This window comes from Didymella exigua (genome assembly GCF_010094145.1).
Source record: "Didymella exigua CBS 183.55 unplaced genomic scaffold M421scaffold_3, whole genome shotgun sequence".
Classification (NCBI taxonomy): domain Eukaryota; kingdom Fungi; phylum Ascomycota; class Dothideomycetes; order Pleosporales; family Didymellaceae; genus Didymella; species Didymella exigua.
Window position 1 is genome coordinate 1,012,440 of NW_022984777.1, and position 25,633 is coordinate 1,038,072.

A 25,633-nucleotide genomic window follows, 5' to 3' on the forward strand; every position below is an offset into this window, starting at 1 on the left:
AGAGCGAAGGAGAAGATTGGCACAGCCAACAACAATCATGTCCCAAAGCTGTGCGCAGGAGCGTATCATCCGTCTGGGCACTCGGCGTTGACCAAGCTTTGATCCCTGCGCGCCAAATTGATCGAATGCCCTGAGAGTCTTGATGCAGGGTGGAAGTGATGGCAAGTCGCGACCCCGCTCGTAAGGCCTCTACTGCTCAGTCGCCGCCCTGGAGTAGTATCACCGGGGCATGTGGTGGCGCGAGATGAAGAGGTTTGGTGTTACTCTCTGCTCGCTTGCGGTTGGACGTCCCAGACGTTGAATGAGGTTGCGATCATGGCGGGAGGCGTTTGGCTACGCGGAATCGGTCTTGGGCGGATGCGGTTAGCTGGCTTCCACGTACGAACGTCCCGAGCTCTCGGCGCATCGCGCTGCTGACCTCGCCCAGACACCAAGCTGTCGTGGCTTGCAAGCATTCAGGAATGAGGAAGCGCATCGAGTCCTTGTTGGGGAATGGCACCCTACGGCCGCGAAGAGGCATCAAGTACCTAGTTTCACGGCCATTGTTCCCGAGTTTCAGTACAACAGAGCAAGGGGCAAGCAGCTTGTACAAGAATGACGTCACCCGAGGAGCAGGTGGTCAGCCATGAATCGGTGGTTGTGAGGAGGACATGGAAGAAGGGTTGCACGCTAGCCGTCTAATACTAGTACACGATACCGTATGTACACCTACAAGAACTCGATTCCCACCCCGAAGCTCAGCCCCTTGCGGCCCTGCTCCTCCTTGCGCATGACCAGCGGCAGGCTGAAGTTGATCTCGAACCGCGCGAGAGGGTGCGCGTAGACCAGGCCGACACCGGCGGCGGCACTCGGCAGCTCCTCCTTCAGGTCTCGGAAGGCCTGCTTGAGGCTTTCTCGCGCGTCAGCGGCCAAGGTGCCGTCCTCTGACTTGGCGGGCTTGAGGGCGAGGAGACGCCCGCCGTTGATGAAGGCCTGGAGGCGCAGCGGTGTGTCCTTGCCGACACGCGGGACGGGGAGCAGCAGGCTGGCGCCTCCAGCCGCGAAGAGGTCGCCGCCGACAGCATCGGCGCCGTCGTGGGGGCCCAGCCCGCCGAGGCGGAAGCCGCGCACGCTGTTGGGCCCGCCGAGCTGGAAGCGGTCATTGATGGTGCTGGCGTTGCGGGCGAGCGGGTAGAGCAGGCCAGCGCGCAGGCCGGCGGTCAGGGTGATGCCGGTGGCGCCGACGGGCAGGGCGAGGTGCGACTCGGCCTCGGTCTTGAGGAACGAGACGTCGCCGGCGAGGGCGCCGAGGCCGGCAAGCTCGGCGACTGTCTTGAGCAGGTAGCCGCGCGAGGGCAGCAGCGGGTTGTCGCGGCGGTCGTTAGTCCAGGAGTGGGTGAGGCTGCTCTTGAACGAGTCGCCGGCGTCGGCGCGCACCGTGGGCGATGCGTGCGGGGCGAGGGCGGTGAGCTGGCGCCAGACGCCGGCGTAGGTCAGCGCGTGCTCGTGGCCGGCGGCCGAGCGCCACAGCAGGCGGGTGGTGGCGCCGCGCTGGCGCAGCTCATGGGCGGCCCAGGGCTTGAGCGCGGAGCTCGCGAAGCCGTGCAGCTGCCAGCGGAGGTCGGGGCGGCTAGCGACGGGCGTGTCGAAGGCCAGCGAGTAGGCGGAGCGGGTGCGCGTGCCCAGCGAGCCGTGGGCGTTGAGCGTCTCGGCGCCGCCGAACAGGTTGCGCAGCTCGGCGTGGACGTAGGCGTCGGCCTCGGAGGCGCCCGCCTCGGTGCCCGTCTTGACCGTGTAGCGGCCGCGCTCGTGGGCCGCCAAGTAGACGTCGACGTCCGTGGGCGACGAGTCGGCTGTCGCCGGGTCGGGCCGGTCAAGGAAGACGGCGACGGGCGCCTTGAAGATGCCGAAGCGGTCCAGCCTGTCGGCCGCGGCGCCGACGGCGGCCAGGGCGTCCTCGAGCGTGCAGCCGTCGGGGCCGCTGGCGCTCAGGACGGGGCCGACGGCGCGCTCGAGGAAGCCGCGGCGCGTACGGTGGGCGTGCAGGACGCGTACGGAGCGGATGGTCACGGGCAGCGACGCGTTATCCTGGACCAGCTCGGCGAGGCGGTCCTGCGAGCGGCGGTCCTGCGCGGACTGCCGCGAGCTGAGGGCGTCCTGCTGGCGCTGCAGCGCGGCCGCGTCCGTCTTGTGCTGCAGGCGGGCGAAGAGCTGCGGCGTGGTCAGTCATGCGGCGGCCGCAGAAAGTCGCGGGCGCGTACATGGTCTTCCATGGGCGACGCCATCGGAGCGGTTGCTAAGGGCAGCTGGGATCTGGGCCAAAAGTCTGGCAGCCAGTCGTGCTCTTAGTAAGCCAGTCGAGGAACTCGAGCTGATCTGAGCCGGTCGAGCTGCTCTTAGTAAGCCAATCGAGGTGCTCTGAGCCAGACGAGCTGCTCTGAGCCGGTCGAGCTGCTCTTACTAAGCCAGCCTCGAGCCACCCGCGAGCCAGCCTCACCAAGCCAGACTCAGCGAGCTGCTCTTACTAAGCCAGTCTTGCTCTTACTAAGCTAGCCTCACCGACCCACACAGCCACTCCCACCAAGCCACCCGCTCCCCTTTCACCAACCGTGGCACAGCGCAGTTTATTCAGCATTTGCCGCGACTTGGTTCCCTTCTCTGTACACCCTCCTCCCTCCACCCGTTTGCTTGATACCCTCTCGTTAACGTCACCACCGCCCACCCTCTCCTTCTCCATCCCATCCACCCCCCGCCATGGCCACGCCCGCAGCCACCAAGCGCCTCACCAAAGAGTACGCCGCCATGGCCAAGTCGCCGCCACCCTACATCGTCGCCCACCCCTCGGACAAGAACATCCTCGAGTGGCACTACATCCTGACCGGCCCGCCCGAGACGCCCTACGAGGGCGGCCAGTACTGGGGCACCCTCATGTTCCCGCCCGACTACCCCTTCGCCCCGCCCGCCATCCGCATGCACACGCCCTCGGGCCGCTTCCAGCCCAGCACCCGTCTATGCCTCAGCATCTCCGACTTCCACCCCAAGAGCTTCAACCCGGCCTGGGAGGTCAGCACCATCCTGACCGGCCTGCTGAGCTTCATGACCAGCGAGGAGATGACCACGGGCAGCGTGCGCGCCACCGACCACGAGCGCAAGCTGTTTGCCCGCCGCACCCGCTGGTGGAACACCACCGGCGGCGGCTCCATCCAGACTGCCCCGGCCACCACCGCCCGCGGCATCGGCGGCATCAAGGCGGGCGACGGCGGCGCCAAGTTCCGCCTCGAGTGGCCCGACGTCGACACCGAGAACCTCGCCTGGCTGAACGAGAAGAAGATCGACCTGGCTACGGGCCTGCCGCGCCCCGCACAGCAGCCTGCACAGCCACACTGCCCGCCTGAGGTCGCGGGCCTGCGGAGGAGGCCAAACGGCAGCGCATCGACTGTCGTGCAGGACGCCCAGATTGTGAGGGAAGCCGGCCAGGGATACCTGAGCAGGCATAAGTGGAAGATCATATTCGGCGCCATTCTGGCTTACATCTCGGTCGCACGCGTCCTGGGCGACGGCGCGGTAGCCACGGCCTCACAGGCGGTCTAGACGGCCCTGCACACCTCAAGATGGAAGCATTGCATGGACACGGCGTTTGATACTTGAGCAAGGACATGGCGTTTGATACTGGACCAAAGACACGGCGTTTGATACTGGAGCAGGGCACGGCATTGGATACTCTCTGGGAGCAAGGATATGGTGTACTCTCTGGGAGCAAGGATATGGTGTACTCTCTGGGAGCAAGGACATGGCGTTTGATACTTGGGAGCAATGTACACAACGTTGCATTACAAGGGTGCGATTTATGGTTCACGGTTCATGTTTCATCTATAAGATCCACTCTTTTTGCATCGAGTATCAATGGGTCATGAAAGAAAGTAAACCTGGCGCATGCAGTAGTGTGATTCTATAAGAGTCCGCACGCTCATTCACAAAACCCACAGCCAGCACCAATCATGACACTCTAGAGTCATCATCTCAAGCACAAAACCCACGACCAGCACCAGCAATGACACTCTAGAGTCATCATCTCTCCGCGCGAGCAAGCACATCATGACACTGAAGTCACCCTTCACATCTACTACTGCTTCTTGTTGAGCTTCTCGTGGATGCTCTCCTCGCTCGGCATCTGCGGCAGCGGCGTGAGCCACTTCCTCACGTTGTCGAAGCTCGACACCGCCTTGACAATCGAGATGAACGCCTTGGAGTTGTCCTTGTCCACCCGACCCTTGAACATGCCAATCAGAGACTGAATCCCCATGCCCTCGCCCGGGAGCGAATCATAAATCTCCCTGGCCGTCGGCAGCTTGGCCTGCCCACCTCCACCTCCTCCTCCAGGAGACATCGGTGCAGGACTGCCAGCCCGACTCGTGCTTGCAGATGCCGTCGGCGACCCGCTGCCCAGCACAACGTTGAGCTTGTTCTTCTTCTTCTTCTTGATCCGCGTCGACTCGTTGCCGCTGGCCTCGGACATCTCAGAGTTGGGGCGTTTCTTCGACTTGAGCTTGTCCACCGGCTTGTGAGACCCAGACGGAGTGCCTGACCCAACAGGCGTGTTGGTGCCTTTGCTCGACGTCCCAGACGGACCGTTGCCCGTCTCTGCAGCCTTCGCCTCGGCCGTCTTCTTCTCTTCCTCTTCCTTAGCACGCTGCCGCTCCGTTTCGCTATCCGTCTCCGACTCTTCAGACATGTCGCTTTCGGCGTAGTCGTAAAGCTTCCCACGCTTCACAAGCGTCTTCCTCAAGCCCTTCTCGAGTTCCTTGGCCATCTCCGACTCCATCTCCTCGCGCTCTGCCTCTGCCTGTATCCTCTTCTCATCGCGGTCCCAAAGCGACGCAGCTAGCTGGTCCCGCTTCAGCTTGTCAGCAGCTTCCTTGACGTCAACCTCGTCACCCTCAAACAGTCCGTTGAGGCCCTCCTCGTCGTCAGCAAAGTCTTCTTCCAAGTTGAAATCAATGTCGTCTGCGTCAGCCTCGCGTTTGACGTAGCCTTCGTCGTTGCGCACTGCACGAATGCGGCCTTCGTCATCTGCACCACCGCCCACTCGCGTGCTCATCATGTTTCGGCCTCGTAGCTGGTGTTCCTCCTTCTCTCGCGCCGCGACGCGCTGTTCGACGTTCCTGAGGAAGCCAGGCACGCGCTCAACCTTGAACATGACCTTGTCCGTGTCGTCGCCCGTGGGCTTCACCTTGCCTTTGACGTTGAACCTGTACCAGCGCTCGATGGGCGCCATCTGAATATGGCCTTGCGAGTTCTGTGACAGCATAACGTGCGTCTCGGAAAGCTCTGATTCGTATGTGCCAACCCACGTCTGCCTGTTCTCAAAATCTTCGAGATGCCACGGCAAAGTCTCCTCGTAGCGCAGCAGCTGGCGCTTCTTGGCCTCTGGTGTGTCGTCTGGCCGGTACTTCTGCTCCGTCTTCTTCTGAAAAGCCTGGGGCTTCGATTTGCCTGTCGGCGCAATCTTGGCCTGGTTCTCCTCTCGAATCTTGCGGCGCTCCTCTCGTTGCTGCTCGATCCTTTCACGCTCCTTAGTCTCCTCCAAATCTTCCTTTGTATCTTCCTCCTCAAAGTGAGAGCCTGCTCCACTGGGAGGCGCACGAGGATCGCGGCGGTGAAGGCGGATGGGCGTAGCGAACTGGTTCGGGTCCTGGACGTCGACGGGCGTCTTGTTCTGAAGTCGCATGACGTGGTGCCGCAGCTCGTTCAGATCGCGCCGGGTGACAACAAGAGGGAAGCTGGTTGCCCCGGCCTGTTGATACTCATGGCGGAGCGCAACCATCGACGTGATCCCGCCGGCAGCAGCGTCAGCGGGCTTGTTTGTCTCGTTCATCTGCGCTAGAGAGACGAGAGGGCGCGTAATCTTTGCAAGCGGTCGACGAGGCGCGCGCAGAGGGCCTTCTTTGGGACGTGGGCGTTTCTTCTTGGCGGGCTGCTGGCCATTTGCAGCTGCTGGCGGCGCTGTGGGTAGGGTGTTCATGATGATGAACGATTGTGTAGATGATATCTCCGAAAAAGAATGTAGTGGGCGGCCGAGGTGTCGTGGGTGATGGTGAAAGGCGGCAGTGTTGCAGTCTTTGTGCGAGACAAGGGCGATGGAGCTGAGCAGTGACGATGCAGCGCGCCTTCCAGCTTCCAGCGACTCTGGAGCCTGCGCTAGCGGATGCCCGGCTTGGCAAAGCACGACGGCGGCGAGTCGGCGCAATGACGCCCCAGACTTTCCACAGCTCCGATCACTCGTACATTCGACTGGAGATAACACCCAGCTTGGTCGCAAACACGTGCGCGCGAACATCAATTAGCACTCTTTAGCTGCGGCAGTGTAACAGCTGGCACCTGCGAGTCTGAATCACGACGACAACATTACCACCGCCACAGACTCTCAAGAACGTCGACACCAGAATCCCATCTTTGCGGCTTGAGCACGGACAATCAGGCCATCAGGCCCATGGACAAACCTGTCGACATTCTAACTCTCACGAAAACCGCACAATCCTGACCACAGGGAGAGAGGCAAGACTTCCACTGCTGCACTCGTTTAAAAGTCCGCCAAAACGAAATCTCCACAACGTCGACTGACCACTTTCCCCGCGAGCCAGCTAGTCAGCATGGATCAAATTCCTGCTAACACCAAGGACCTTGAGGCCCAGTTGCGTGGCATGATCTTGAGTAATGTCACCATGGGAGGCGAACAGAATCAACTTGACAATCAGCAACGTCAGCATCGCGGACGCGGTCGTGGACGCGGCGGCTTCTATCGTGGCTCAGGTCCGACTCTTCGTGGCGGTCATGCTCATCACAACAACACTGCAGGCGAACAGACCTACGCCATGAACATAGAATCTCCCTCTGCTCGTGGTGGCAGGCCTGGTAGCAACTACAACGGCATGGGTCCTCGCCACAATCACGCCTACGCGCAGCATCGAGATGATGCTCTTATCCCGCAGGCCCTACAGCGGCCACGAGGTGGGTTCAATCAGATAGGGCAAACAACTAGAGGCCATGGACCTCACCAGTATACTCGTCCTCAATATGCTCAAAATGGCTATCAACACAGACCCAGAATCGACTCAGCATCGCAGGTGCAATTCATGGAAAGCATCGTTGACCACGAGCTCCCGAAGGTTCGGATGACTGAAATCGAACTCTCAAAGCACAACACGTTCAGGAAAGGTCTCGAGGCCGTTTTCCAGCAGGCTTTCGCTGAGAACGGCGGTGAAGATCTGGATCACATCGAGGGCATCTCTCTGGTAGCATTCGGCAGTTTAGGCTCAGGCTTCGGCCTACCGGGATCTGACATGGATCTTGCCGTAGTTCCACAGTGGAAGGATCCCGCACGCGCTGACGAGACGGACATTGGTCCTAGAATTCCTCGTCTTCTCGAAAAGGCGGTGCTCGATGAAAAGATGGGCGGCCGTCTGCTCACACGCACGCGTGTTCCGATCCTGAAGGTATGCCAGACACCAACGGAAGCACTTTATACTTCTCTCAGCGACGAGCGCAAGAAGTGGGAAGCTCTACCCGAGGAAGAGAAATATCCTCGAACACCGCCGCCAATTGACCCAACAGTACCACTGACTACATCCGTTGATTTTGGAACGGAGAAGGCTTTGGAGGCTGTGGAACAACGGAACATCGCGAGCCCCAGACGGAGGTCTAGCGTTGCGGTAGGCGACGGCCAAACAGCAGCAGAAGCAATGGCAGAACCAACAGCGGACGAGGTTGTGCCAGTATCACCCGTTCCTGTGGAAGAACTACCTACCTTCTTGAAGACGACTGCAATTGATGCTGCGGCTGCCACAAAAATCACGCAAGAGAACCAAAATCGGCGAGAAAAGCAATGGCACCGTGAGAAGGTCTTAGGTCCGCTCGACTTTCCCAAGACCGGCGTCGGCATCCAGTGCGACATCAACTTCGCCAACCCTCTCGGTATCCATAACACGCACATGCTTCGTTGCTACTCTCTCACTGACTCTAGGGTTCAGCCCATGGTATTATTCGTTAAGTCGTGGGCGAAGCGGCGCAAGATTAACAGCGCCTACTCAGGGACTTTGTCTTCGTATGGCTGGGTGTTGATGGTTCTTCACTATCTTGTGAACGTTACTTCACCACCGGTTTGTCCCAATCTCCAACACCATCTGCCCCAAGCAATCGACATGACATCACTTGCTGAACGCTTCAAGGATGTAAAGAAGATCGGCGGCTATGATGTGAGATTCTGGCGCAATGAAGAGGAGATCATTCGAGCAGCACAGGAAGGACGACTGACTCAGAATCGTCAGCCTCTTGCATCACTCCTGTGTGGCTTCTTTCAATACTTTGCTTCACAGGGAGCCTATGGTCGTCAAAATAGTTTCCACTGGACGCAGGAGGTACTTTCCCTTCGTTCGCTCGGTGGCATTCTCAGCAAACAGGAGAAAGGCTGGGTCAGTGCTACTACCGTCGTCACTGCGGAGAAGAAGGTCACAAACCGATATCTTTTTGCAATCGAAGACCCATTCGAGATCGATCACAACGTCGCAAGAACTGTCACTCATCGCGGTATTGTCACGATCCGTGATGAGTTTCGTCGTGCCGGAAGGATTCTGGGTGCTGTTGGCAGGGGTATGGTACCTGAAGGCGGACTTTTTGACGAAGTCATCGAAGATACTCCAGCGCCAATAACGAAAGTCGAGCAGCCAGTCGAGTAACCTGCAACAAACGCATTTGATCACGACGAGTCGCGAAACGTGATAGGAGCCAGGTTGCAAGCGTTCAGCATCAGTGGAGATGTAATCACGAAAGGCGTATTTTCATGCGGCTTGTCGCAAATGTGTTGGACTATCGACCATGACTATGGACCTCTCTATTGCACAAGGCGGAGGGAAGATGGCGCTTTGGCGGAGTCACGTCACAAGTCATGTTGACAACAAAGCCGCGTCAAGACAAGTCGTATTGATGTCACCGCGACGATGTCTGCATCCGAAAGTTGCCGTTGCAACTACCGTAGCCTCAAAAGCCTCACGTTCGTTTCCAGATCCCGATCCCTGCAAGCCCAAATGGCGCTGTTTGCGCCGACGTATGAATGTCGGCTTTTCGTTATTGACCAATGAAGGAGCTCAACAAAGACCATCGCCCCACAGCTTGCATGCTAGCCACAGTAGTGGGTTCCCCGCAAAAGCTTAACCCGCGGATGGTTCGTACCTGAATGGGCCTAATGCCGTCAAGGAGGTCACAGAGCCGCTTAGGTCTGTGGGGAAATGACAATTGTTGCCCGAAACGCGCAAACAAGGTTGAGGTCTATCGTCCGAAACGAATGAGTACAAAAGTCAGGTTTGGCCGCAGTGTGGACGCTTCTCCCATCGTTCCCTTCACAGGCTACCTCGACCATGTTGAGCAAGACAGCATTGGCTTTCGGTCTGTACGCCAGCGTCGTAAGCTGTGCACCTGCATCTGCCACAGGCCCGACCGTGCACGTTAAAAATGGCACATACGAGGGTGTCTACTCGCTCGATTATAACCAGGACTACTTTCTCGGCGTCTCATATGCGCAGCCTCCAGTTGGCGACCTGAGGTTCAGGGTCCCGGCTCCCTTGAATCAGACCTGGGATGGTGCAAAGCCAGCTACGCAATACTCTAGCGCGGTATGTTTTTCAATTAGAACAGCGAGAAGATAGGGCACTTACAATGCATAGTGCTATGGTTATGGATCTGATCAGTGGGGCTACCCAGTCTCCGAGGATTGTCTCTACCTTAATGTCGTCCGTCCCGCTGGCTGTGAAGAAGAGAAGCTCCCTGTTGCTTTCTGGATCCATGGCGGCGGCTACTATATGGGGAGTGGTGTTGACCAGCGTTACAACCTCTCTTTCATTGTAGAGAACTCTGTCAAAATTGGCAAGCCAGTCATCGGTGTCAGCTTCAACTACCGCCTTAGTGCTTGGGGCTTTTTGAGCGGCAGCGAGGAGCTCAAACAGTCTGGAGAGCTGAACCTTGGTCTGCGTGATCAACGACTGGCTCTGCAATGGATACAGGACAACATCAAGGGTTTCGGAGGTAAGGGCGAAAATTAGGTGTCGAGACTTGCAGTTAATATAGCCCAGGCGATCCAGAGAAAGTCACTCTGTGGGGTGAGAGTGCAGGTGCTGGATCCGTTGGCTTCCACCTCACAGCCTACGGTGGACGGGATGACAAGCTCTTTCGTGGTGCCATTATGGAATCTGGCAACCCGGTGCACTTCAACCGCCTTAACGAGCCTATGGAATACGCCGACTGGTACAACGCGATCGTAAGCCGCACACCATGTGTGAATGCCACATCTCAGGTTGACTGTCTGCGCGCTCTGCCTGCCGAGCAGTACAACGCCGCCGTCAATATCACAAGCCCAACCTTAAACACCACCGAGTTCATGCCCTCCGTCGATGGTGACTTCATCCAGAAGCGCACTTCTGTCCAGCTGGCGAATGGCGATTTTGTCCATGTCCCAATCATTAGCGGCGCAAACAGCGACGAGGGAACTGCCTTCTCCCCTTCGCCTGTCAACATCACCGAAGATCTGTACAACTTCATGATGAGTGAGAACGATGTCCCAGCCGAGCTTGCAAACCAGCTTTTAGAGGCATACCCAGACGATCCGTCAGTCAATGTCGTCGCAAATCTTGGAGACGCACGACCGGGCTCGCCATTTGGCGCTCAATTCCGCCGCTCAGCAAGCTACTTCGGTGATTCGGTCTTCATTGCCCCTCGCCGCTTGACCTGCCAGACATGGGCCGCAGCCGGCGTACCAGCATACTGTTATCGGTTCAACGCCATCCCCGCCGGCATTTCGCCCGTCATCGGTGCTACGCATTTTCAGAAAGTCAGCTTTGTCTTCCTCAACCTTCTCGGAGTTGGATACGCGCCGATCGCGGTTCCACCTTTCACCAACAAGACACAGTCTTACCGCGATCTCAGCCGCTTCATGAGCAGCAGCTGGGTCAGCTTTGTCAGTGACTTGGAACCCAACTCGTGGCGCAAGGGCGGTGTGTGGAATGGCCCTGAGAACACGTGGCCTGCATATGATGTTGCGAACCCACAAGACTATGTGTTTGATGCGAATGTTACGAGCCATGTGGAGGTAGACACGTGGAGGAAGGAGGGCATTGATCTCATTAATGCTAACAACCTTCAGGCGTACAAAAGGTAGAACAGTTTAAGTAAGTCAAAGGCTATGTTAGATGTATGTAACATAACGTAGATTACAAGCGAGCCGCGCATACAAGCGAGCCGTGCACCCCACCAACTTTGCCCACCTCTTCAAAAGTATAACTCAACCACAATATACAGCAGTATGACGTACCTGACGGGTGAGTCGTCCACTCTGCCAAGACCCCACCAATACTCGACCCTCTCACACAATGCCACAACAACAACGCGAATCAGGACCTTTAAAGGAAGCTTAGATACACCTTGCGCTTTAGGCTATCAAACAAGACGCAACACTCTCCCTGCAACGCGCTGCAGCCCTCTATAACGCGCTATACAGGATACTACGCAATCAACACACTAGACAACCTGCACAAGCAGATTATATGCCTAAATTAAGGAACTTAGACAAGAAAGAGGAGGAGGTGATTGTTCAGCATATACTTGACCTAGATGCAAGAGGGTTTGCCCCCTAGCTAGCTGCAGTAGCTGATATAGCTAATTCTTTACGCAAAGAGCGTAATATAGGTTATGTTGCAACGACGCAGGCAAGAAGAGAGATATCCAGAATAGGTGTGAATCCGCTACGAGGCATATAGGAGTGCTAGGATGATAAGAACACTAGGATATATTCTCTACACCTATAGGTCTTGTACAAAAGGATACAGAAAAACTATTCTATAATACTACAGTTCCTTGCTCCTTATATATAAGGGTTTGGAGGCAGTTTAGTGCGACCTCATGCCATGCGACAAGGGCCATGGTCATGAGTCACTAGACTGTTAACCTAGTTGTATCAGGTCATTGTTGGTAGCGCGTTGTTACAGCTTTTGGATACTGTCTTCTTGCCTGCGTTGTTACAAGAGGTTAATTTTGTTGTAAGGAAATTAACCTCATAGAACCTATGCTTACAAGCTTTGCTTGAAATACAACTTTAATAGCATTTTACCTTTAAGCAATGTCTCTGCCAACAGCGCTACCGTAGCTGCTATACGTATTTTAGGCCTTGATCTGGACAAAGAATTAATTTTAGGAATTGTATTGTCAATAGGTTACTTACTATTTTTTCCCTTGTTACGATTGTGTTCCTTCCTTGCAGACGAAATAGGCGCACACACCGGAAGACTGCAGTTAACAGGTCCTTACCTGAGATATTGTTGCAAACCTTGAAGCTTCGAATACCTCTTAGCACACAGCAGATGAGGATTAGTCATGTTTAGAAGTCCTGGCACCGGTGATCGTATGTGAGCTTGATGGGTAATGTACGAGTCCTGTTGCGTACTGGAACAGGACTCGTACATTGTATTAAACGACCCAGGGTATAAAACCGGCCAAGCCTTCATGCTGGAATATTGTAAGGCATGGTGTGGATCTCATGAGGTTACAGCATCCTGTTGATGAAAGTGGCAGAAAAGTAAGCCAAGGTGACGGACCTGATGAATAGTAGATACGCCGCTGTGCTTGCTGTTGCATACGAAGTTCTCAGTAAAGCAACAAAGAGATAGATAACACGGACACTTGTTTCACAGTGGCAACGCTGTGACTACAAGCAACATCTAATTGGAGTGTCAATTGTTTCATGCCGGGCTAGACAAGCGAAATTCAAAATGAGTCGCTGGGTTCCCCTAGTAGAAGCAGATCGTACGAATCTCGACACTTTCGCGAAGCGGTGCATCTGGAGGACTGGTCGGATCTTGGAACGCGGTATGCCCCACAAAGCGAGCAACGTCGGGGGAAGTGTCATATGTCTGTTGCACTTCGTCAGCAGGGCTCAATAAGCAATCGCATAATGATTACCTTCAGGAGAATGACCTGCTCTGGGGTCATCCTCGGGAAATAATACCACTTGTGCTCGGGTGAATACTTCATCACATAGTTCTCTCCGTTGCGATCACGGTATCTCAGATGCAGCTTGAAGAAGTCACTGTCCTCGCAAGACTGCACATCGCACATTGCGAGGGGGCGCTCCTCGACCACGCGATTGATCGGCTTCCACACGTTGATGAAAGCTACGCGGCGCTTGAGTAGAGCCTCAGCTTCGTCGCCGAGCAGCTGCTGGACGCGTAGGGGACCTGATTCAGCCGTGTAGTCGCAGTGTACAAGCATTACTGGGGAACGCTGAGATGTGTTCCTCTCGTCTGTGAGCGCCTTCTGGGCATTAAATTCGGTGCGTATTGTGTGATCGAAGACAAGGACACGGTTTGCGCCCAACTCCTTCTTCAAAAACTCGACAACCTCGGGATAGAAACCATTACGCACGCTCTGTTCGTCATTCCACTCATTATGCTTGGCCTTGAAGTTGCGCAGTGCAAAGCCGTTCTTGTCGAGCGTAAAGTCGTTTGCGCGCGGCCAGCCGTCTGAGATCGAGATCTCTACTTGCGAGTCGCCTGGTTCATGAATGCCCTTAGCTTTCTCGGTCTCGTAGAAGTAGAGCTCTGTGAGCTGGTCTACCGCTTGCGTGTAGTTCACGGTAGTACGTACATCAGACTGTGCACTATTGGACTGTCCGTTGCTCTGCCGGTCGGGGATGCTGTTGGGCAGAAGTGCCTTGTTGACAGGGCCTTGTGTGTTCTTCCAGCTATCAAGCTGCTCCATGCCTTCCGTCATCCATCGCTTAAGATGGGGGTACTTTTCGAGAGGAAAGCGCGATGCTTCATGGAGATGCATTGGCGCCGCAACAGCGAAATCCGCAATGGTGACGTCGTCTCCGGTGAGCCACCTGGTTGTGCTAAGCTGATCGTTGAGGATTCCGGCGAGCGTGTTGAATCGTTCCGACTCGCCATCAATAATCTTCTGGTCGGGCTCAGCCTGCAACAAGGGCTTGACGACATACTCAACAAGGTAGATGTAGCATGAAGGGAACCACTGAGATGCCTCCCAGAGGAGCCATTTGTTGACTAGTGCACGTTTTTTAATGTCCTTGGGATACATAGAATCAGCTCCTGAGACATCCGCAGCATATGCCAAGATAGCGTTCGATTCCGTAATGGTAAGGTCACCATCTGTGGCAGATGGTACTGTTGCGTGTGGGTTGATCTTCTTGTATTCTTCACTCTTGTGCTGGCCGGTGAAGTAGTTGATGAAGTTCTGGTTATAGTCCGCCTGCATCTCTGTCAGAGCTACTTTCGGTGATTTGGATGACAGGTAGAAGATCATGCCTTCATCTGCTCCAACCCAGCGAGAACCTTGCGGGAGTTGACCGTGCAAGGGTCGCAGTAAACTTGAATCGTCATCTTGGAACAAATGTTTACAAGTTGTGAGGGAGAATTGCAACGTTTGGGCCTGCTGAGCACGCTTCAGCTCTTGCGAGGTTTTTGTACTACGATGTAGATCTCAGAGTCATCAGCCCTGCCTTTCACCGGGAGCTACCCCGCACTTTCCGGACGTCACACCAGACCTAGGTGCAGATCAGCGTGCAATGTCGACGTCGAATCATTATTGAAAAAAACAGGCGATGTGACCGAATATCATCGATTCGCTGTACGTTTCGCAATATTCTTGATCGAGCAAGCCGAAGCGTGTACGGGACCAAGCCCTTCGCCCGATCTAGACGCTAGCAACCACACCTGTCGTGGCTAATAGCCGACTTAAAATCACCGTAGCCAAGCTGTCAATGTGTAAACAGCAGTTCCAAGAGCAAAGTTTTCACTTCAGTAAGCACACCTGCGTTTCAGAAGCAATAGCTCTCGACTCAACGCTCTTAGATCAACCATTCTTGCACACCATGCTGGATGCAGCCAAGCAAACATATTACCTTAAGTATCTATCACGAGAACCGTGAAGTTGGGGCGACTTATCGCAGCTCGATGCAAGGAGGACGGTCATCCATTACACTACACTTCTGTATTCCGCACGGCTGCCGGGAATTGAGCTGACGAGAGGATCTCAGTTAGCAGAGGCCCGTAGATCCAGCCAAGAGCCTCTGCTACCAGTGCTGTCAGGCTGGCTTGGTCCCACCTGCCTGGTTGTACTGGGCCTGCCATTATCTGTTCTCAGAGACAACTCTTTAGACATGTTGGATGCGTTAGGCATTACTTACCGGCTTCACACTGACGTCGGGAAGCGCAAAGTCAGAGGCCTATTTGCAGCGCACGACATGGGTGCGAGTAGCTGCAGCTGTCTTAAGCAGACCTGCAATTTCCTGCTAATTCTCGACCCCTCGTTCACATGCTCAATCTTGCTTCCGTGCCCGGACCGTCAACGAATCATCGTATAAACACAAGGTCTTTCAAACCGCAAAGGAGTGAGGCGAGCTTATCGAGCAAGAAATCGTATCTCGAAGCAACCAAGTCCGAAAGAGCGAATGTGAAGTCGATGACGAGCCGCGATCGTTTGCAGGGATTGTGCGGTTTCGAGCCAACGTGCCGGCTGTACCTACTTGCCGTGTGGGCTCAGAACCGCAACTAAGCCAGGGTCCCCGTGCAACTCCACACGACTTTGCTGAAACGGGGCTGACACGGGCGGGACTTATTGGAGGAGGTACTTTGCGCAAGTTGTGCCTTCTGACGACGAGACGTGAAGGACGGAAGGTCACATTGTGGTTGTGAAGAGGTGTGAACAGACCACACCACTCTAATCGCCAAGCGCCAAGCGCCTAGGACAAATACGCACCGATGGCTATCGTGCAAAAGCGGCCGGCTGGCTCGGGACAACCTCGTTCTCCGCCTCTACATTCCACAGTCACACTTCGTGCAACACCCTTCTCCACACTCCTTCTGCATTCAGCTGTTCTTTGTGTCTGTTCTTTGTGTTTGATCTGGGTCTAAGGCTACACGTAAAAGGAAGCTCTACTAACACAAGACACCTTCTCTGAGCTTGTGAACGCTGCGTGGTGGCGAAGCCGTAAGATTCAGTCCAGGTTGAGGGATATGTCTTTTCTCACCAAACAAAGAAAGAGCACTCGAAATGCCAACCAAAACGCATTTCCCGCCGCCCAGCTCTTCTTGCTCGGTATGAAGATTCACGTCACATTGAAGCAGCCACATGCACTAATCTCTCATCGCAGCACTTGTGCGAGTGGCAGAGCCAATCGCCCTGACAAGCATACTTCCATACGCCTGGAAACTCGTTCTCAATTTCGAAGTCTCCTCAGCATCAAATGCACCGTTTTTTGCCGGTCTGCTCATTTCATCATTCAGTCTAGTAAGCACGCATATAATCGTATTTTGACGTCTCTTATCCGTTTCACAGGCAGAAGCATGTAGTGGAATGTTTTGGGGTGCTCTTTCCGATAGGATAGGCCGCAAGCCTGTTGTGTTTATAGGATGTGCAGGTACCATCACCTCCCTCATGCTTGTCGGTTTCGCATCCAATTTCTGGATCGCGCTCGCCGGAAGGATTGTTGGCGGTGCTCTCAACGGAAACATAGGTAAGCATGTACCCGTGCCACGCTGCTCATACATACTACGACTGACAGCGTCCAGGAGTCATCCAGACCATGGTCGGCGAGCTGGTCAGGAACCCAGAGCATGAGCCTAGGGCTTACGCTGTTATGCCATTCGTTTGGAGCATCGGCACGATCATCGGTCGTAAGATCAGCCAAGTTCCCCAAATCGCTTCTATGCAATACTGACGATGCAGCCTCTATCGGTGGTCTATTATCGCAGCCTGCCGAAACCTTTCCGTCGTTGTTCAGCCCGACAGGTCTCTTCGCGAAGTTCCCGTATCTTCTACCCAACCTCATCTGCTCTTCCTTGCTCGTGCTGTCCATGGTCATGTCGTACTTCTTACTAGAGGAGACACACCCCGAGAAACGACGAGACAATAACACTGGAGGCATCGCTGACACCACTGCACGTACGCCTCTGCTGCTAGCTCTAGGAGCCACGCCTGACGCTCCTGCGGATCTGACTTCGGAGTCGTATGGCACTTTCAACTCTGTGGAATTCCAGCATGACGAAATGTGGCGGGTTCGATCCAACGGCGAGTGGCTTGAGCAACCGCCCTGTGGAAAGGCTTTCACTAAGCCCGTCATCACATTCGTCGTCGCTCTATCAATATTCACCTACCACAGTATGACCTACGATCATCTGATACCGATATTCTTCCAGGACAAACGAGCTGATGATATTCATGCCCAAGAATTGTCGTACACGGCCGCCCTAGGCGGTGGGCTGGGGCTCACGACGCAACAAGTGGGTCTAATTCTTTCGATCAACGGCGTCATTCAGCTTGCTGTGCAGGCCATAGCCTTTCCCATCCTAGCAGATATTTTTGGAGTTTGGCGCCTTTTGCTGATGGTCACTGCCGCGCACCCGGTCGCATACATCATTGTACCGTTTCTGCAACTTCTGCCACCGAGCCTTGTGTATCCCGGACTTTTCGCTGCGCTGGGCATTCGCAACCTTACTTCTATTCTTGCTTTCCCGCTGCTTCTCATCATGATTAAGGAGGCGGCCCCCGACAAGTCGCATCTCGGCAGAATAAACGGCCTCGCTGCGTCCACCGGAGCCGCTTGTCGAAGCGTTGCAAGCCCGGTCGCCGGCTTGCTGTATGGTCTATCTATCGATATTCGGTTTACACCACTGGCATGGTGGGCATCGGCTTTGGTCGCCTTGGTCGGTGCATTGCAGGTGCCCTTCATGAACCGCGCAGCCAACAACTGCCATGCCCGGGTTCGCACGGCTTTCAAGGAACAGTCACTCAATGAGGAGACGGTGCGCATCACCGTGGAAGCGGAATCTGCATGAGCTGTATATCAGTAGGCTTGCAGATGGAGAGAACATCGCCTTCGACCTTGTCGCATATCCGTACTGTCCCTAGACTGAGCATGTCCGGCGTTCTGGAGTCATTCAAAGCTGGCAACGTTGCCACGGGCTCTGTAGTAGTAGTCTTGTCATTGAGTCCAATATCGATCAGCTCGTCTGTGCGAAGCGAAGACGTGATTCAAATGTGGCGATCAACAAGTTTGGCTGCGCCTAGGTAAGCAGAACCAGAATCTTCAAACACCCGTCAAGCCCTTCAAGCTTTCGCCATAGTCTTTCAGCTCGACATCCGAATCTGAGGTCGATATTCCAAATGCAGATACAACGAGTATGACTTGTATCGATTCTGATAATAGAAACACAAAAAGGTCAATCCTTCTCTGCTGGGAGTGACCTGTTCCACATGCGAGTGATGCAGGAACTGCAAGGCAACGTACAGGCTAGACACAGCACCCATGGCACGCATGGAGGTGGCGGTGCCAGTTGCTCCACTCGCTGAAGGTTGCACCTGATACCGGAACGTGCATTCCGCTTCGTCATGAATCGTGGTCTCACATTACCCGTCATCGCAGAAAACTCACCCAACTATGTGATCTTCGCAACCGATCGCCCCTGTATATAGCGGCTCAGTTACTTGACACGGAAAGTCTCTTGTATCTGGCGGGGAGATTGGCTGCACAACGCGTATGAAATGCTTCTGAACTTGGACATCGAGCACTTCAGAGCCTAGAGGTAGGTGAGGCTGAACCTCACTTTCGATATTGAAGGCATTTGCATTGCATGCGAAGCACGAAAGCGGTCCTTTTCATATTACATGCGGGCACATGAGACTGTGACTGGTGTCGCCCGAGGCTTGTTGTTCGCTTGCAGGCTTTGCTGGTGTGACATTCGAAGTTGACACGAAACCGGAGCACGCCCGGAAAGACAGCACGACGCCTATGGGCTAGCGCAACGAGCAGCCAACGGCGATGCCTCAACGGGGGAATATGTTGTATATTGCGGGACTACCTATAGGGTGGGGTGTGTGGGTCGAAGGGTGCAGGAGGTCAACACGGGCGAGACTTTCGGCGCGTCGGAGTCGGAGAATGAATACACTGACTGCCTCCAGGGTTCTCGGACACCGTGAGGGGCGCCACCATTCCAATGTAAAAACCAATCTGTCAGTTCCAAAGTTAGCACTGCTTGGCAAAACGACGAATCTAATTGAGTATGTATTGGCAATCAAGTTAACGCCTGGCTGCTGGCAGGTCCCTACTGCAGCCGCCTCATTGGCCCGTGGCTTGCATGAACTTTGCTTGAGCATACCAGCTAGGGCGTTTCACACGCTTCGTCTGATCGTACCGCACGTCACTCGTTCCATCTCACACTAGACCACTCTGCAGGCCAAGATGGTTTACAGGGCCTGTGGGCCTTGTAGAGCGCGCGACAAGCAACACGATCGGCCTGTCTAACCCCCGTGGCTGTGTACCTGACTCCTTCCTGAACATCGACCAATCCTGCTCCAATGCTTCGACCTCTTGTTTCACTCTAGTGCTGAAGGTGCAAGTATATCCTCCTTTTCATGCCCGATGTACATGTCCACAAGTCCATCCTTCCTAATTTTCCGTTCTACACTCTTTCATCGAACTCGGGCGGGCAAAGTCATTCGTTATCTTTGACCCCTTCTTAGTGCTGGATTATCTTTCTTTCAATCCATACTACATTTCTGCGATTGTGTATCTTCCAAAACAGAAACCCACACTCTCTTAAACATTGAATTTATTGTTGTATTTTGCAAAACTTCAGCTCCTCCATATTCTTCATCAACATGAAGGTCACTCGGGCTATCCTCACCACTGGCCTTGTCGGCCACGCCGCTGCCACCTGGAACATGTTCGAGAATCCTTTCAACTCTCCCAACTACAACAACAACGAGTGTAGCGACAAGCAAAAGGCCGGATTCGATTGGTCGGACCTCAAGGATGGCGACTCGAACTTCAGCTATGGCGATTTCGATTTCTCCGGTGGCTGGAAATGCTCTAACTCTTTCGGCAAGCGGGATCTCCTCACCAAGCGCACATTCGGAAGCAAGTGCATCAAGAACAAGGTCAGCAAGAAACAGCCGGCTTCTTTCGGCTGTGATAAGCGCAAGTCTGGTTTCTCGATCACGCACATCGATGTCTCTGTCGAGTACGACGTAGACCTTGAACTTCACTACCACATGGAAGATGGCTCGAAGTGTAAGCAGGTCGCTTCCTGCAGCTCCTCCGGATCCACTATCCAGAACACCCAGTGTGGTGGTGCGAAGTCAGTCGACGTTTACCTTCCCCAGCACGACAAGTCGGACAAGGAGTGCGAGATTGGATTCCACAACATTGGTTTCGACTGCAACCCCGGTAAGGGATACAACCCACCTTCGCCTCCTGAGGCATCTAAGCCTGCTTCTTCCGCGCCTCCCAGAATTCCGACTGCCTCCACACCTGTTGTCTCCAAGCCTGCATCTATACCGGTTCCCCCGACTACCAGCGCTGCTTGTGACGGCGAATACTGTGCATCTCAGCCGCCTGCATCTACACCGGTTCCCTCGACCATCAGCGCTGCTTGTGACGGTGAATACTGTGCATCTCAGCCGCCTGCATCTACACCGGTTCCCCCAACCACCAGCGCTGCTTGTGACGGCGAATACTGTGCATCTCAGCCACCTGTATCCTCCACTCCGGCCCCTTCTGCCCCGGTGCCCAGCGCCCCAGCCACCGAAATCACTGTCTCGACCGCCTCGGTACCCACCCGACCTGCTACTGAGCCTCACTCAACTTCCTGCGGCGGGTACGGACAAGGATCGTGCGAGGGCCCCACCGTTATCTCTTCGGCACCTGTTGAAACGCCTCCAACATCTCACAGCACGCTGAAGGTCTCCAGCACAGTCCCTTCTGCTGCTCCCTACACCGACAGCTCTGCTCCTGCATCTCCTGTGCCTACTTATGAGACCAGCCCAGTTCCCCAGCCTCCTGCTTCCGCACCCCCCAGCACTTTGACTGCCTCCAGGTCTCCCGTATGTGATGGTAGCTACGGAGAGTCGTGCGAGGGGACCACTGCTGTCTCCACTCCTCTTGCTCCTCCAGTATCTTCTGGCTCCGTCATTCTGAGCACTGGCGTTCCTCAGCCTTCCAGCCCCAGCTATTCGCCTGTCAGCCCTCCTGATGTCTTGCCGAAGTGCATGAACACATGGTTGGAGGTCTCCGGCGATTGCAAAAACAACGCTGATGCTTCCTGCTACTGCAAGAACAAGGACTTCACCAAGCAGGTCATTGACTGCGTTTCCGCGTGGTGCGGCACCGATGACGAGACTCGGGAGGCCCTCCAGTACCTCATCGGCATCTGCGCTGAGCATGTTCCTGAGAACCCTGGTCTGGTTACTGATTGCCCATCCTACATCCCTCTAAACCCAACTCCTGCTTCGCCTACTGCTCCTGCTAGCGGCGTCAGTACCACCGCAGGTGAGGTTGGCAGCACCACTGCTGCTGTTCCTGTAACCACACCCGCCCCCGAGGTTCCTTCTGGCGGTGTCACTGGCAACGTCCCTGCTTCGACTCCGGCCGCTTCGACTCCTTGCACCACGATTACATACGGCACCACTACCCTCACTCTCCCTCAGGTTCACTTCACGACGCAGACCAACGACGCTGGTGCAACCCCAACCCAGCCCGTCGGTCTTGCCCCTGGTACTGCGCCTGCGCAGACTCCTGCAAGCACCACTGCTGCACTTTACCCTGTGTCCGGCACCACGCTTGCCACGTTCAAGCCTACGGGCACCGGAGGCTACAGGCCTACGTCGCCAGCTGAGTTCACTGGTGCTGCTGCGCCCTTCAAGCTCGAGGCTCAGCACGCCATCTTCGGTGCCATACTGGCCCTGTTCGCCTTGTAATCTCGTTTCTCTTCCTGGACATTGAGTAGGCGCTGGTGAATCGCACACAGCTAGATATATAGAGCATATTCTGGACAATTATAATACGCAAAGCGTTCCCTCGACAATGTTGCGCTGTGACTTCGGTGCTTGTGCATGCTTGTGATTGGGGCGAGCTACGTCATTGCGCGTGCGCGTAGCTAGGTACAGACACGGTACCTTCGTACAGCACGAAGTACGATGTACAGTACTCCTAGTCTCTGATGACCCGTGCTCAACGCTCGATTGGTTGTCTGCATTGCACTGCCAACACGGCCACACGATGTCTTTCGTGGTCGACCAGATCCGGCGCATCGACGGCGCCCTTGACCGGCTGCAGCTCTCGTCCACGCGCGCGGGCGAGAGCTTCTCGACGCTGAGCGCCGCCGAGGCCCACGATCCCGAGAAGACAGGCCGCATCGCGCACCTGCAGAACCTCATCAAGAGCTTGTCGACGACAGCGAGTGCCAAGTCATCGCTCGTCCCCGGCGACAGGATACTGGAAACGCTCGACCGCGCAGACTTCTCTCGCAGCTGCACAACGTGTGCGCAATGGTTTGCACAGGACGACAGCGGCAGCAGCGGCGCGTCTGGAGAGGCCGCCAGCTACGAACACGAACTCGAGTGGCTGCTGCTCAGCAAGGCCACCACACAAGCATACGGCGAGGTGCTGAACACGATCCTGGGGCAAACGATCCCGCTCGAAGACGACATCTGGTACTGGGACGATGTCCTGTCGACGTACCGCTTCGCCGGCCTCTACTCGGTACAGACATCGCCACTCCGCGTCTGGAACTGGTCCAAGGAAATATACCACGACGTGAGGTCGCGGGGTGGAGAGACGGCCGACGGGTGGCGGCAGTTCTACAGCCTTGTCAAGCAGTCCGTGCAGGAGCGCAGCGTCGCCAACATACAACGCAGGGTCATCAGCCCGCTTGCACTGGTGCGGAACGAAGGCAGGAGAAAACGCGCGGCTCTGAGGAGGATCCGCCTAGTCAACGCGAACGCGCTCGGGGTGTTACTGGGAGAAGGCCTGAGCAACGAGAACATTCACGACGAAGGCTTCCATTCGCCCCATCCGTTCGGCACGCATGACAACAAGCACAAGTGGAAGGCGGTCGTCACCAGGAGCATCGCGCTGATGGACGCTGTGATCCAGACGGTCAACACGGCCGAGCTATCTGTCGACAAATTTGACGACTCCGTGGCCAGCATCACGCAAGACGACCAGTACTACGAGCTCCACGGCGCCTCTGCCCACGAAGCTGCAATAGCGCTCAAGCCATCCGATGTTGCCGAGCGTCTACGCTACCTCTTGCGCCATGCCCTGCCTACCTACAAGACACACTTCACCGCCGTCGTCAGGGACAACGGGCGGCCGTCTCGTCTCGTCCGGTACTGGCTCCCCGCCACCATGTTCCTTCTCTCTAGTACGACCATCCTGCGCATCGCCGTCAACCGCCAAGAGGAGATTAAGACATGGATTCGCGAACTTGGGCAGACAGTCATCGACTTCTGGACGAACTGGGTGGTTGAGCCAACGAAGAAGGTTATCGGCACGATTCGCCACGACGAAGACAGCGAGGTCTCGATCATGAGCAAGCGCAGCCTCGAGTCTGACCGCGCGAGCTTGGAGCGTATGGTTGTCGATTTTGCTATCAAAAACCCCGATGGCCCAGCCCTGAATGAGTCGCAGATCGCAGACATCCGAGCCAAGGTCAGGGAGGGCGATCTCACCACGGTGCTCAAGTCATACGAGAAGGACATCCAGAGCCCAGTGAAGGGCGCCATCGTCGGCAACCTTGCAAGCGCGTTGCTGATTCAGGTGCAGAAGACCAAGGTCGATGTTGAGCTTGCTATGAGTGGCATTGACAGCATTCTGAAGAGTCAGGAGCTTCTCTTCGGTTTCATCGGTCTGACGCCCGGTGTGCTCGTATCTATCGGCGTCTACCGATGGCTCATGGGCGCCTTCAGCAGTCGCAAGGGTTTACAGCAATGGGCGAAGCAGGGCCAGCTTTTGCTCATCCTCAGAAACATCGACCGGATCCTGACAGCTGCGAGGCCAACTGAGTTTGGAGAGATGTCCTACCAAGATCACGGGTTGTTGTTGTGCGAGGTGCACCTCTTGCGACAGGCTGCGAGTGGTGTCCTACCCAGGCGCATCTTTCACGAGTTCTTGGTGGAGATCGATGAGTTGGTGGATGTGCGAAGCGGATTAGAGAAGCAGCAGAAGGTAGTGGAGAGGATACGCTGGGCGTACTCCAAGTGGTTCACCTGAGCCAGATTTGGTGAACAAGATGGACCATGGATCGACATATCTGAAGAAATATATGCAATCGTAAATGTGGTATGTCCACGTGAGTCATGTATCGTGTTCCAGGCAGACACGCAGCATGATGCTGATGCGAGTCATGATCTGATTCTGGGCGCTGCTCAAACATGACAGGCTGAGAGTGACGACTTGGCACGCAACGTCAGTTGCATCTATGCACGCCTGCAGCACCTTTGCTGCTCAACAACACCCGCCACCCAACGCACTCGGCCGCCCGCTACACTCACCGCCACCGACACTCTGCTCGCCCGATCCACCATCGCTCGCGCCTCTCTCAGCGCCACCCGTACAGGCCACCTTCGCTCGCCCGCGGGTGCACCGCCACCAGCCCGATCCCTCGACAGCTAACACATAACGCACACACGACGCCCGCATATAACACGGCAACCATGGCTGGGACAAGAAACTATGACTTTCTCGTGAGTTCCTCCCGCGCGCCCGCTCTAGCCGTGCCCCTCCCGCCGTCCGAACAGATGGCAGAGCCACCCACTAACAAGGTCCGCAGATCAAGCTTCTGCTCATTGGAGACTCCGGCGTGGGAAAGTCGTGCTGTTTGCTGCGCTTCAGCGAAGACTCGTTTACGCCCTCGTTCATCACCACGATCGGCATCGACTTCAAGATAAGGACGATCGAGCTCGACGGCAAGCGCGTCAAGCTGCAGATATGGGACACCGCTGGCCAGGAGCGCTTCAGGACCATCACCACAGCATACTACCGCGGTGCCATGGGTATCCTGTTGGTCTACGACGTCACGGACGAGAGGAGTTTTAACAGTACGTCATTTGAAGCACAGCACAGGAAAGGAAAGGAAAAGACTGACGCACGCAACAGACATCCGCACCTGGTTTTCCAACGTCGAGCAGCACGCGACTGAAGGCGTCAACAAGATCCTCATCGGCAACAAGTGCGATTGGGAAGAGAAGCGCGCCGTCAGCACAGAGCGCGGCCAGGCACTCGCCGACGAGCTCGGCATCCCCTTCCTCGAAGTCTCGGCAAAGAGCAACATCAACGTCGACCAAGCATTCTACTCGCTCGCTTCTGACATCAAGAAGAGGCTTATCGATAGCGCGCGATCCGACCAGGCAGCCGGCCCATCGGTGAATGTTGGCGATGCTGGTGGCGCCAACGCTGGCATGGGCGGAAAGTGCTGTTAAGAGACAGCTGGCGAGAGTAGTCGCGCGTGGTACGACTAGGGCGTTTGATGGTGCACTGGTTCACGCAACCGCCGGGCTTGGCACAGGTGCTCAGGACCTGGATGATGCAGTCACGCTATGGAATGCCCAATGTCTTGAACGTTTCATATGCGACGTGTCGATCTTCGATTTATTGGTGTTCAATGGGCGTTCTGCGAGAATAGGGTCTTCTACATTACACCTTGTAATGCTATTTTGTACACGCACTCAACCTCTTCTTGACTGGAGCTAACTTGGAATTTCTGCAGTTTAGTCACAATGCTGGGAGCAACGGAAAGTTTGAACGGCTTATATTGCCTAC

At 55.5% G+C, this 25,633-nt stretch overlaps 10 protein-coding genes across 10 annotated transcripts; 7 read left to right on the forward strand and 3 right to left on the reverse strand.

Moving 5' to 3' along the window:
- Positions 1-708: 708 nt before the first annotated feature.
- On the reverse strand, positions 709-2,264 carry M421DRAFT_1513 (uncharacterized protein; the record flags this gene model as incomplete). Its single annotated transcript, XM_033587577.1, has 2 exons — positions 709-2,190; positions 2,241-2,264. The coding sequence occupies 2 exons, from the start codon at positions 2,262-2,264 to the stop codon at positions 709-711; spliced, it is 1,506 nt and encodes a 501-aa protein (XP_033453187.1).
- A 469-nt stretch (positions 2,265-2,733) lies between these two features.
- On the forward strand, positions 2,734-3,570 carry M421DRAFT_1514 (ubiquitin-conjugating enzyme E2 6; the record flags this gene model as incomplete). The annotated part of the gene is made up of 1 exon (XM_033587579.1): positions 2,734-3,570. One exon carries the CDS (start codon positions 2,734-2,736, stop codon positions 3,568-3,570), a length of 837 nt encoding a protein of 278 aa, XP_033453188.1.
- A 532-nt stretch (positions 3,571-4,102) lies between these two features.
- M421DRAFT_53162 (Rap30/74 interaction domain-containing protein) lies at positions 4,103-6,001 on the reverse strand (the record flags this gene model as incomplete). Its single annotated transcript, XM_033595086.1, has 1 exon — positions 4,103-6,001. The coding sequence occupies one exon, from the start codon at positions 5,999-6,001 to the stop codon at positions 4,103-4,105; it is 1,899 nt and encodes a 632-aa protein (XP_033453189.1).
- Positions 6,002-6,629: 628 nt separating this feature from the next.
- Positions 6,630-8,711, forward strand: M421DRAFT_54088 (PAP/OAS1 substrate-binding domain-containing protein; the record flags this gene model as incomplete). The annotated part of the gene is made up of 2 exons (XM_033595180.1): positions 6,630-7,688; positions 7,794-8,711. The coding sequence occupies 2 exons, from the start codon at positions 6,630-6,632 to the stop codon at positions 8,709-8,711; spliced, it is 1,977 nt and encodes a 658-aa protein (XP_033453190.1).
- A 678-nt stretch (positions 8,712-9,389) lies between these two features.
- M421DRAFT_53956 (acetylcholinesterase precursor) lies at positions 9,390-11,182 on the forward strand (the record flags this gene model as incomplete). Its single annotated transcript, XM_033595172.1, has 3 exons — positions 9,390-9,644; positions 9,696-10,053; positions 10,101-11,182. 3 exons carry the CDS (start codon positions 9,390-9,392, stop codon positions 11,180-11,182), a joined length of 1,695 nt encoding a protein of 564 aa, XP_033453191.1.
- A 1,624-nt stretch (positions 11,183-12,806) lies between these two features.
- On the reverse strand, positions 12,807-14,289 carry M421DRAFT_1518 (glutathione S-transferase; the record flags this gene model as incomplete). Its single annotated transcript, XM_033587585.1, has 2 exons — positions 12,807-12,929; positions 12,979-14,289. The coding sequence occupies 2 exons, from the start codon at positions 14,287-14,289 to the stop codon at positions 12,807-12,809; spliced, it is 1,434 nt and encodes a 477-aa protein (XP_033453192.1).
- A 1,947-nt stretch (positions 14,290-16,236) lies between these two features.
- M421DRAFT_416543 (MFS general substrate transporter) lies at positions 16,237-18,236 on the forward strand. Its single transcript, XM_033591111.1, has 4 exons — positions 16,237-16,323; positions 16,372-16,549; positions 16,605-16,709; positions 16,762-18,236. Exons 2-4 carry the CDS (start codon positions 16,390-16,392, stop codon positions 17,868-17,870), a joined length of 1,374 nt encoding a protein of 457 aa, XP_033453193.1. The 5' UTR covers positions 16,237-16,323; positions 16,372-16,389; the 3' UTR covers positions 17,871-18,236.
- A 1,009-nt stretch (positions 18,237-19,245) lies between these two features.
- Positions 19,246-21,893, forward strand: M421DRAFT_416544 (uncharacterized protein). Its single transcript, XM_033591112.1, has one exon. It carries the CDS (start codon positions 19,693-19,695, stop codon positions 21,787-21,789), a length of 2,097 nt encoding a protein of 698 aa, XP_033453194.1. The 5' UTR covers positions 19,246-19,692; the 3' UTR covers positions 21,790-21,893.
- A 130-nt stretch (positions 21,894-22,023) lies between these two features.
- M421DRAFT_416545 (NCA2-domain-containing protein) lies at positions 22,024-24,173 on the forward strand. The gene has a single exon (XM_033591113.1). The coding sequence runs from the start codon at positions 22,091-22,093 to the stop codon at positions 24,083-24,085; it is 1,995 nt and encodes a 664-aa protein (XP_033453195.1). The 5' UTR covers positions 22,024-22,090; the 3' UTR covers positions 24,086-24,173.
- Positions 24,174-24,528: 355 nt separating this feature from the next.
- M421DRAFT_1522 (GTP-binding protein SAS1) lies at positions 24,529-25,293 on the forward strand (the record flags this gene model as incomplete). Its single annotated transcript, XM_033587589.1, has 3 exons — positions 24,529-24,558; positions 24,645-24,912; positions 24,971-25,293. 3 exons carry the CDS (start codon positions 24,529-24,531, stop codon positions 25,291-25,293), a joined length of 621 nt encoding a protein of 206 aa, XP_033453196.1.
- Between the last annotated feature and the right edge of the window lie 340 nt (positions 25,294-25,633).

Coding starts and splice junctions, on each gene's coding strand:
- M421DRAFT_416545 (XM_033591113.1), top strand. CDS start 22,091: ATGTCTTTCGTGGTCGACCAGATCCGGCGCATCGACGGCGCCCTTGAC.
- M421DRAFT_416544 (XM_033591112.1), top strand. CDS start 19,693: ATGAAGGTCACTCGGGCTATCCTCACCACTGGCCTTGTCGGCCACGCC.
- M421DRAFT_416543 (XM_033591111.1), top strand. CDS start 16,390: ATGTTTTGGGGTGCTCTTTCCGATAGGATAGGCCGCAAGCCTGTTGTG. Junction 16,550..16,604: donor TGCTCTCAACGGAAACATAG/GTAAGCATGTAC, acceptor GACAGCGTCCAG/GAGTCATCCAGACCATGGTC. Junction 16,710..16,761: donor CATCGGCACGATCATCGGTC/GTAAGATCAGCC, acceptor CTGACGATGCAG/CCTCTATCGGTGGTCTATTA.